General features: G+C 39.9%; 2 protein-coding genes across 3 annotated transcripts in view; one reads left to right on the top strand and one right to left on the bottom strand.

Annotated features, from left to right (window-relative positions):
• fam160a1a (family with sequence similarity 160 member A1a) overlaps positions 1–7,284 on the bottom strand; it is a gene marked incomplete at its 5' end in the record, with an annotated part of 31,968 nt that extends 24,684 nt beyond the window's left edge. Inside the window, 1 exon segment of the mRNA XM_035659540.1 lies at positions 7,218–7,284.
• A 2,130-nt stretch (positions 7,285–9,414) lies between these two features.
• The window catches only part of sh3d19 (SH3 domain containing 19), a 16,773-nt gene continuing 14,503 nt past the window's right edge, over positions 9,415–11,684 (top strand). For both annotated transcript variants that reach the window (XM_035660573.1, XM_035660572.1), the window contains exon 1: positions 9,415–9,618. In XM_035660573.1, the coding sequence (XP_035516466.1) occupies positions 9,546–9,618 (73 nt within the window). In that variant the 5' untranslated portion in view covers positions 9,415–9,545. The remainder of the gene's footprint in view (positions 9,619–11,684) is intronic.

Genomic DNA, 11,684 nt, shown 5'->3' with positions numbered 1-11,684 from the left:
GTGTGTGTGTGTGTGTGTGTGTGTGTGTGTGTGTTGTGTGTGGTGTGTGTGTGTGTGTGTGTGTGTGTGTGTGTGTTGTTGTGTGTGTGTGTGTGGTGTGTGTGTGTGTGTGTGTGTGTTGTGTGTGTGTGTGGTGTGTGTGTGTGTTGTGTGTGTGTGTGTGTGTGTGTTGTGTGTGTGTGTGTGTGTGTGTGTGTGTGTGGCTGTGTGTGCGTGTGTGAATCACGTGAGGCAATGATGGTAAGAGGCAGGCACTGTTTTGCTGAAACCAAGTTTTTGAGTCTGAATACACCAGCCAACCACCCTCTGTTAACCCTTCCCCATGGGCATGCTGCAAAATCCACAGACAGTGCAGCATGGATCTGCTTCACCATAATCACAGTCTTCATCTCATAAGCTAGTCAGCAGTCAAGCAAACTTTTGGGTTGTGTTGTATAAGAAACAGGCATTTTATATGTAATAGCTCGTTGAAAATTTAAACAAATAGGAGGCATTCCACAATAATCTGTCAGCTGCTCTCAGTCATTCTTTCCGTAAGTTAAAGGCAATGTTTCTGTGTGCCTTGAGACCGCTATACAAACTTTTATTGATGAGCTGCTTAATGATGTCAAGTGAATCAGGAACCGGAGAGAGATTACATTTTAAATTTATGTTTTTAATTTTAGCCTGGCTAAATTCTAGCAGCTGCTGATGTCTGTCTGCCAGTTGGTATTGGGTAGGTACAGTCGAGTTTTTTTGGTGAAGAGTTTAGCTGGGAGGGGAGAAGTGGAGAAGAAGGTAAAAGAGAAGGTCAGGAAATCACAGCGGTACCAAACACTCAGAAGGGAAAAATACACTCCAGAAAAATAAGCTCGATAAAGACTTACAGAGGCCAACAAGAGGGTACAAGAGCCATTATGCCTCTTTGTTAAGATCAAAGCCATGTGGCTAAATTCNNCTCTTGAAAAAGACTTTAGCAAACAGTGGAGCGATAAGACTTAGAAAGGGGTTTTTAACTCTAGACAAGGACAGATGAGACAGTATCAGTATCCTGCTTCCTGCCACTGACATTGGCAAAGTGTGATGTCATCGCGTTGACCTGTGGCAGCACAAGTCAATGGCATGGTACATTATGGGGTGTGATTTGCTTTTTCTTCGCACCACCAGGAGTAGGCCAGTAACTTTTGGCATAAACAATTTTGTGAAGGACCGCAAAGATAACTTAAAGTATAGTTTTTTGAATGTTATGACACGTTCAGCCTTTTAAATCCCCATTTTTTATTTATTTACTAGTATGACAATCATACTTCCTGTAAACGTTAACTCCCTCAATCATGGTCTGGCGCAAGGTGTATACTTTTTTCAGCCTAAAAGCAGCTCATTTTTGAGTTTGAGTCTAAAGCTATGCAAAGGGCTATGTGAGGATTTCCTTTGACAGAGGGGAGCTTTGAGCTAAATGCTAATGCTGCCATTGCAACATGTTTACATACTGATGTTTGGAAGGTATGTTTCCTTTGTTCACCATTTTGTCAGCTTACGAACACTTGCTAATTAGCACTCTCATTTCTGGGGCCGTCCATTTCGAGCAGGGCAGGGCGGCCCCAGAAATGTAAGTGTAACAGGCGCCGCCATTTTATCTAGCAATATAGACAATGGGTGATTAGGGTGATTAGAGAGGCTGCTAGGTTTATAACAGATTTGTAGCTTAGTTCAGCAAGACAAATCTTTGCAGTGCAGACTATAAGAATAATACGCCGGTTTACAACACTGGGACTGTCTCCCTTCCCCGCCATATTGCTCACAAGTTCCTTTTCTCTAAATATGTGAATCACAAAAATCGAATTGTCATCCCTAGAAAATGTAAATAAATAAATGTTTATTTTATATTAACAATAATTTCCATAGAAATGTTTGTCAAAGCCACAGGAGGAAGCCAATGGAGACTATGGAACTGCATGTGGCTCCGGAGCCGCAGGTTTATGTGACATGAAATCAAATGTTTTCACACCATTAAATGATACTAAAAATATATCAGAATCTGCCTTCAAAACCCAACATCTATAATATGTGCATAATTCTCTTTCTGTCATTAAAGTCTATTATGACCCAAATGCTACTGAAGAAATTACTTCCGGTCTTTCCTTCTTCTCACTACACTGTTTTTTTATGACCCTCACAGGCTTAATTACCGCACTGTATGTGCACAATGTGGGCTGGTGACATCATTCCTAGTTTCATGTTGGTATGAGGCTTCAGCCTATCCCCACACAACAATAGGCTTCTGTCTGAGTGATAAGAATGTGTTTAGCGTGGGTATACACTATCTCTGCTCCCTGCTACTTCCTCTGTAGCTCGTTTGCATCACGTCTCACTTGCCGGTTAAAAAGAAACATGTTTGCATGTGGAATGGGACTAGGACAGAGGATACGGCACGTCTGTGAAGTTCAGAGATATTTATCAGAGAGATGAGAGCGAGCTGCAGCACTGCACTCACATAATTAGCCAACTGGATGAAAAGAGGGTTTTTGATATAAAATAGAGTTCTTATAACAAGCTATGATACACAGATAATTCAAAAACTGGAGTTTGTTTTTAAAGGGAATACAGTGCATACTAAATTGCCTGTCATGCTCATCTGTGTCAAATATTTGCTTGGGTGTGTAACTGTGAACCAGTTTTTTCTCAGTTCTGTTTTCACCCTTTTAAAGACTTTTTATTACCTTTAAAACAAGTTCACTTGGGTAAAGGAAAATGTTTACCTTAGCCTTCAAATGGCTGCATGCTCCTCCTACATTACTTTTTAAGGCAAACTAATGTATATGCTGTTGGCTCTTAAACCTCATGCAGAATAATGTTTTACTTTATGTCCATGACTGGCCTGTTATATAGGACAAACTGCATACTCTAACCATAACTCGCACCTTCACTCCAGTTCTTTCTTGGAACAGAGAAGTGGTTCAACTTGATTTAGTTACAATCTTTATTCTTTTCACAATACAAAGAGAAGCTTTTTCTCACTTCACAGAGAGAGAGTGTGTGTGTGTGTGTGTGTGTGTGTGTCAATTCTTTGTACTAAACTGGAACGCAAGGTAGCCAGTCAAATAGGCCAGTATCACAGATGCTATAATGAATCTGAATCTTTTCAGTAAGATAACCATACTTATATAATTACATTCAAATGTCACATCAGTATTCAGTCCATAACGGCCCTAATATAATTGACCAATCTGGGTGTGTATGTTTTGTTTGGAGCTAAAGGCAGAACATCTAACCTAGCCCAGGCTAAAAAGCATGGGGAGGGGCACCCGGTTAGCTCAGTTGGTAGAGCTGGCGACCCATGTACCGAGGCTGATGCCTTGCTGCAGCGGCCCAGGGTTCGAGTCTGACTTGCGGCCCTTTGCTGCGTGTCATCCCCTCTCTCTCTGCCCTCCTTTCTTGTCTACCTTCAGCTGTCTCTCAATTAAAGGCAATAAAAAAGCCCCAAAAAATACGTTAAAAAAATAAAAATAAAAAAGCCATGGGGAGAACGGGTAGTCTGGCTCTCTCCAAAATCAATGTCAAAAATACAGTATGTCTACCCCCGGCCTGTAGCTTTAACACACAGAGAGTGGCATCAACCTTCAAATCTAACTCTCAGAAAGAAAGCAGGAATTTCCCTAAAATGTTGAACTACTGCTAATCACCATGAATGCCACATAGCTTTCATGTTGACTGTTACTTCTCAGGGTCAGTGTTGGGACACAAGCTGGGGAAGGTGGGGCTAATCCCAAACACGGGACAAAGCTGAGCTGGCTGTGTCTGTGGTGGGAAAGGGGAAACAGGTTCACACAAGCACACATACACACCTGCTGGTATGTTGACTACAGCACCTGTTACACTTACATTTCCCACAAGTTCTGCCAAACTTACACTGTATTTGACTGACTAACTTAAAAAAAAAAAAAATGCTACTTTGGCATAATTTTTGCTACAATTACAACAAACCACTAGATAACCTTCTACTGGAAGTGACATTTTTAATTTAAAATCACTACTTTCAAACAATCAGTAACATTGTCTTCAGTATAAGCAGCAAGAAGTGAGGTGAAGCAAATCCGATCTCGATCACAAACTTGTGACCTAAACGTATACGTCTAATCACATTAGTATAACCATTATTCACAGTCTAGCATTGCTGCGATGGAGACTCACACAGATCCTGGCTGTCTGTGAGTTGGTTGCAGGTCTGAACTGTGATGTTAGCCAAACAGACGTTCCACTATTTGAGATTTGAGTCCCATCTGAAGATCACTAGTCATCATACAGATGACTGATTAGCCTCACATTCCTCTCATTCCTTATGGGGGGGAAACAGTTTAAAACTTCACTTGCAATCTTGCTGCAAGTCAGTTTTCATGTTCAACCTACTCATGTTCAGGATGCTGTTATCAAAAGTGTAAAATGAGATTTACATTTTTTGCTGTGGTCTTTGGAGTGGAACTGGTCAGGAGGCAGAGGCCCGCAGCGTGTCACCAATTATACAGAAATCAGACTGAATACATTTAGACGGAATCAGACAGATTTATTAATAAGTCCTGAAGTATAAACCGTCCTGAATAAGTTTGGCTTTATAAAGAAAATTACAAAATTTCACTACTCTGCTTCCCTGCAATCTAAAAAACCTCCTAATTTCATAATTTCACATCCTGTCTGGAGACAAATACCGTTTAAGTGGTCATTCTGCTGAATACATACATACATACATACACACATACACACATACACACATACACACACCTTCCACTAAGACCACCCCAGCTCAGAGTCCATGTGCAGAAAAGAGCTACTGGTGCTGTGCTGGTGGGATTTAAAGAGCTTCCACATGAAGAGCATTTTCCACAGCCACAGCAGCCACAATTGATGATGACACGCAGACATTTGTGGACAACACTTGTTCTCATAATAAAAGAACAGTCTGACCAAAAAGGAAATGGTTAAGCTGTTATCACATGACCTAAGTAAGAGATTTCAATCACGTGATAACACATGTGGGGTGGCGTGAAAGTGACCATGACCAAATGGCCATACAAGGTCACACAAGTTCAAGAGTTCAAGAGAAAAATGTTTAAAATGTTCCTGATGTGATTCTTAAAAAATCTGATCAACCAAATGCATAGAGCTGAAACTATTAAACTTCTTTGATAATCTATTGATTGTTTTTACAGGAAAAACTGAAACTGAAAAAAATTCTCTGGTTCCAGCTTCCTAAATGTCAGGGTTTTATGCTTTTCTCTGTCTCATATGATAGTATGTTAAAGATCTTTGGATTTTAAACTGTTACTTGGACAAAATAAGCAATATGAATAGGTCACCTTGTGCTCCGGAAAAATTGTGATCCGCATTTTTCACTACTTTCTGCCATTTTAGAGAAAAACAATTAACTGCTTCAATGAGAAATAATGCAAATAATTGTTAGTTGCAGCTCTAAAAAGTCTTATCAACGTCTGTTAACAAGCTTATATCCAGTTACCTTACAGACAAACACACAAACAAGGTGTAAAAAATAACCTCCCTGGAGGTGAGTAATAAATCAGACAGACTATTCCCCAACTATTCCCCCCACAGAGAGAGAGAGCGAAAACCTGAATAACAGTTTTAGTCATTCATGTTTGACCTCTTTTCTCCCCAAAAAACTAGCCTCAGTTCAGTTCAGTTTACATCAGCTGACTGGGAACAACATTGATTTACCAGGTGGAAGAGAACACCTGTGAAGGAATGACACTGACAAGATGGCGAGCCATGAAACATTGATGATGTTTTCTGGTAACTCAGCACCGCCGACATTCTGTCTCCACCACAATGGACGTCTGAGTTCAAAGCTCATTAGGGCAAAGCAGGGCCTGGAAGGTGAATCAGGGACAGTGTGAAATCTATAGAGAATCTGTAGAGATGCTAGTGTACACACTAGGTCTAGGTAAGGGATCGCCAAAAGCATCATTGGGGTTAACAAGGCCTTGTTGAATTTAGAGGACGTAAGAAAACTTTAGAAAAATATACACAGTAGGCTTATATCTCTGCATTTCATTCATTTATGTGAAGAAAATGAAGTTATTTTCATAGATTAGATTAAAACTCTGAAGACCTGAACACAAGCTATATTCACAGAGCTTTCACTCTGCAAGACAGCCTCGTCCAGCATTAGAAAAGTATGCAGTTAAAACAACCAAAAAGCTAACAGAACAGTGGCCAAGCATCAGGGAGAATAAATAGATAAATAATAAATGTATAAAAATAAATAATGCAGATAGAGACATGTATAAAAAAGTTCCTGAAATGTCAGGAAAACTAATCTCTGGTGCAAAATTCACAGCAAATAATCTGCTCAAAATTCAGAAATGACTGGTTTTACAGAAACGTCCTGCAGTTATTGTGTACACTGTTTGGGTTCATTGTGCAGTTTATCAGCTGTTCTGTACTCTTATTGTTATGCATTGAATATAATATGAAATATCCATTATATATGTCACTTACTCAGAGGGTCACTAGTTTACTCACTGGTGGAAAAGGGGTCTTGGACCACAGTTCTAGGTCTTCTGGCAGAAAAACTGCTGCAATCCAAGAGCTCAGTCAACAATCTTTAATAAAGTCCCACAGGAGTAAAAGCAGATGTGTGTATCCAACATGAATAGACAATTATCAGTTTGTGAAGTTGAAGGCTGCTCAGACTTGTGTGTGTGTGTGTGTGCAATAACTTTGCCAGGAGCTATCAACAACAGCACGTGGATATAACATGTTTTAAGGAATGACGCTGTGAGCACTGCCAGTTACTGCAATATTATGAAACCAGATACATTTGAAAACATGTTATTAAGCAGTGACTGGTTTATTGGTTGAGGTTGCAAAACAGTGACCTATGCTTAGATATAGGGTGGGTCTGCTTTGTCTCTATGGTGAGGACACAACACAGCAGGAAAGTACTCACGCAGCTGAGTTTTTCACTTCTTTAACTTTGCAAGGATGAAAAACTAGTATTCTTTACACCGGGAGTTCCCAGCAAACCCAGAAAACATCTCTGGTTTTCCCCACTTTGGAGATACCCAACCCTTCCACCACCCACCCGCACATGTCAATCACAGACAACTGTCACAGAAAGCAAAACACACACATGCACCAACAAACGCCAGAAAACCTCACTGCCACGTTAACAGCTGTAAACGCGAGAATATGTTGGCGTTTCTTTCTTTCTCCTTCCTTCTTACCGTCGGACGGACGCGGATCCTCCGGTTTGGACGGAAAGTGCGCACAGCGGTGTGAGCGGCGTCGATCGGCGGTTCTAACACATACAATCATGATGTTGCTCTCAGGAAGAATCACAGTCACTTTTAGGGTACGGCTCCATTGTGTCCCCCCCCCCCCTCTTCCTTCCTTCCTTCCTTTTTTCATAGCAATACGCGGAGGTATTATATGTGGAACCAAGCTACTTAACCTGGTCCGCAGCGCGCACGCACACACACACACACGTACACACACATAGGTGAAACCGCACTAATCCTCATTTGAACGCTCCTCCCACTGAGCCTCAGCAGGCCCACATACACGGGTGTTGTTGCATGTCGTTAAATGTAAAATAGAGCTTTGATAAAGTTATAAGTGGCGGCCATGCTTGTATATAAGCGAAATAAGTGCCATTTATTAGAGTAGTGTTTAATTTGTATACCTAGAGTTAAGGTTTACATGCAGCCTGGGTTTGTTTGGTCTCCAGAAGCACCACTCTTCTCCATGGAAACAATATTTTACAGGGATCCAGATGAGAATTGCACAATATTAAATCTGCATTACAAGCTCTACTGGTTCTACTGGTTTTGGGGTCAGTTATAAACTCGTCATATAGGTTACCTTAACAAGACATGACCAAAATAAGAGATGAGATCATTTGAAAAAGACCAAGACTTGTATGTCGCCTCCTGTTGGACAAAAGGCTGAGATACAAGGACGTGAGGAAAAGGAGCTACATGACAAATTAATACTCATTTCAAAGAATCAATTTCAAACTCATTTGAAACAAAAAAATGAACTTAAGATGCTTATTTTGTCCATGTTGAAATGAAATTCTCTTTTAAACTGTTTCACATTCCTTCTTCAATTCACTGGTTCTGTAGGAATCCCTTTTATAATGTAGTTTTTAGCATCTCTAAATCCACACAGTGTTCCCATCTGTAGCTCCAGTGGGATCATGATTATTGTTATTTTCAGCATGAAATTATACTGTAGAGTTATGACAGTGAAGGCAGAACCTGTATTTATGCTTGATTGACGATTACATTTTGCCCAAGTCACAATTTCAACAATTAGAATCAAATTTATCTAAATTATATGGTGGTGATTACTAAACTGAAAACCTTGGACCTGACTCAAATCAAAGACACATTTACTCAAATCAAAGACACATTTATTTTTTGTTTTAGCCAGGTTTTGAAGATGAGCAGGTCTGTAGCGACATCTAGTGGAGGAGCAGTTGAATTTCACTTTTTTCCACAGATGTAATGAACTAATGGAGGAAGTACTCACATCTTTTCCTTAAGTCAAAGTAACAACAGCACAGTGTAGATATACAAATGTTACCGTCCTGCATTCAAAATATTAATAAAGTAAAAGTACTCATAATGCAGAATAATGTATATTATATTGTTGGATTATAAATAGTAACATGTTACCTTTACTTTATTGTTGCAGGTGGCAAAAGTGGGGCTGATTTCTATTACTTTACAGTAATCTATAAGTTAGTCGAGTAGAAAGTACAATATTTCTCTCTGACATGTAATGGAGTAAACGTACCATAATAGGAGAGTGTCTCAAAATTGTACAATATTTGAGTAAATGTACTTAGTTAACTCCACCACTGAAGATGACTCAACAGATTATTTCATGTATTTAACAAATACAAATAACAACTGAATATTTTCTTCCATTTTGAGTTTCAACCATGGGTTGATGGAATATCCTGCTGCCATACCAGTGTTGGGCAGTAACTCATTACTAGTAATAATATTACTTTCCCTAGTAACTAGTAGTGTGAGTCAGTAATAATATTACCAAAAAAATTGGTTACAACATTGTTTTTGTTGTCTCCTCCCACTAATCTGAAAACCAAAAATCAAATCACATCCTTGAAAAAGATTTTGTATTCATGGAATTATTCACATTACTTTGATTTTAATAAACAAGTCTGGATTTTGCAGACAATGGACACCAATATTGCCAACTTTTTGGGGGAAAGAAACACTACTACTTTTGAAAAGAGTCATGCGTTTTACATTACATGTTTTAATAACTAGCCCAGTACTGAACCATGCATACCCACCCACAGTTGTTCCCTGTCGGGGTCCTGACAGTGAGGGGCACCACCTCCACCCTCCGCAGAGCCTCTGTGGGCAGGACGAACTGAGTCCTCCAGTGGAGAGGACAGTAACACATGTTTATCGACCGTGTAGACAGATGAGCTAGCCACATTTCTAGTAAACGATCCCTCGTGTATTTTGTTTGTTGTTTTTTAATTTTTTAGTTTTTCTATATTGTTTTAAATCTCGATGGCTGAAGAAGCCCGACATGAGGAGGAGGGAGAGGGCAGAGATCTGCGGGGCAACAGAAGCCAAACAGCAGGTACGTTTGCTGACAGTCCTCTGGTAGTCAGCTGGATAGTTTCCTGAGTCAACCAACTTGGTTTTAAAATGTGTACTCAGTTTATCATTGCATGCATTTATTTTGATCAAAGTTACATCGTCGTTGTGTGGTAATTCAATCTGAGTGCAGATTATCTCACCAGAATAATTCAAATCTTTTTAAAGATCCTTACATGTAAATACGTTTGACACCTCTGGGACTCCTTCAGTGGCTGTGATACACAAAACTCCTCCACAGTATGAAGCAGTGAGGCTGTTGTTTTGGTTCCTCCTGGGGAAGTAAACTAAAAAGTTCAATACAAAAATACAGTTTGCTTTCATTCAGTTAAATTGCTAAAAGTATGCAATGATGGATTTCTCAGTAAGTGACATTTGTGTGCCTGTAACAGTTGAGAGTAAGGGTGAAAACCTGTCTGTCTCCTTATTACAGTAACATCATTCACATTTTCAGTCAGCCACTAATTGGTTATAGAAACTTCGGTCCTCACACCTCATGTGTGCAACGTGTGTCACCTGGAACTAAAAAGGAAACTCCTCTCTTGTTCATTTTAGTTTTGACTATCTTTCAGATTTGTCATGTCTGTGATTTAATGACTAAACATTAGCTTTCATTTTCACTCAGATGTTAGAGTTTCCCCTCTGTTATGGTCTATAAGAAGGTTCCCTGTCAATATAACAGTTTTCTTTGTTCCTTGTTTTTCTTAGCAACACCTGGTGTGCAAACCCCTGTGTGCCCTCAGCTATCAGCTCAGACCCCCCCCAATCGAAACCACACCCTGACCCCACCAGCTGTCTGGATGGGAATTTCTGACAGGCTGCTGTGTCATGAACAAGCTGCACTTGTCCGTTCTTGCAGTTTTCCATCCTTTTAGAATAATATTTTAACGTGATACATCATGACTGGTTTTCATTGGCCCACAGTATTATTATGGATCCACATTATCGACCTGTTTCAGGTAGTTTCCACTGTGAATCACTCGTCTACATTGACACCATCTAATCTTCTCTGACTAAAGGTCCACATCAGCATTGTGTTAGTCACTCATGACACCACATCCTGTCTTGTTTTTCAAGTGAGGGCAAATCTATTTAGTCCAGTCGTCTGTTAACAATAACAAAAATGTTGCGTTTGTCCCTGCATATTGAATGTGACACATTATGGCGTATAATTGAATCAACAAAGTTGCCCATGCCTGTTGGAAAATGCCACCTTTTAGCCAAAGTTGGATAAAGACAAAAGCGAAACTCTTCATCGGGCTTCACTATTATGAACGTCTGTCTGGTGTAGTGCGACACTAAGAGGCAGATTGTTTTTCTTTCTTTCCCTTTGTTGCCATCCGTTTCACCAGCTGCTCTGTGACTGCTGCTGCTGTGCTGAGTAATGTCAGCATGTGTTCAAGTGAGAGTGCGGCTGTGAAGGGAATCCTTTCCTGCTGACTTCAGCAGTGTTTGTCCTTTCAGGTGTCAGTGGCCCACAAATACCAAGGGATATATGCTGATTAGAAATAGAGTCAACCAATCAGTGGGGCTCGTCAAGTTACCTGGTAGGGATTTCCATTGTCTCAAATTTCTTAAGTGAGTTTAGTACAGTTTGAACAGTCAAGGGGGGGACTACAGCTGTTCCTTCAAATAAGCTGCATCTTCAGTCGTCAGTTTGTTGTTTCACCTCTTTGGACCTGACTAAAATATGTCAACAGCTGTTGGATGGATTGCTTTGAAATTTAATATAGATATCCACAATCCACAGGGGATGAATACTGATCAGTTTGGTGATTGTCTTGCACCACCATCACTATAGACATCACCAAACTAAGGACAAATGTGCTTAAGTAAAACCTCACAGAGCTGCTAGCATGGCTTTAGACTTAGTCTTGTTTGCATGGATTCTATATAGCATGGATAACTCTATGTCATGAGCCATTTTATTGTAATTTTATATTTTTATAGATGTAACAACCGATTAAGAATTTCGGCTTTGTCTATATGAACTGTCCTGTAATGTTTGATTCATATTTTTACGAACACACTGATACCAGATGAAAGCAA

The sequence above is a fragment of the Morone saxatilis genome, unplaced genomic scaffold, assembly GCF_004916995.1.
Source record: "Morone saxatilis isolate NCDOM2014 unplaced genomic scaffold, NCSU_SB_2.0 Contig17, whole genome shotgun sequence".
Taxonomy (NCBI): Eukaryota; Metazoa; Chordata; class Actinopteri; family Moronidae; genus Morone; species Morone saxatilis.
Note: the sequence above shows the minus strand (reverse complement) of the source record. Positions and strands in the feature narration are given on the sequence as shown.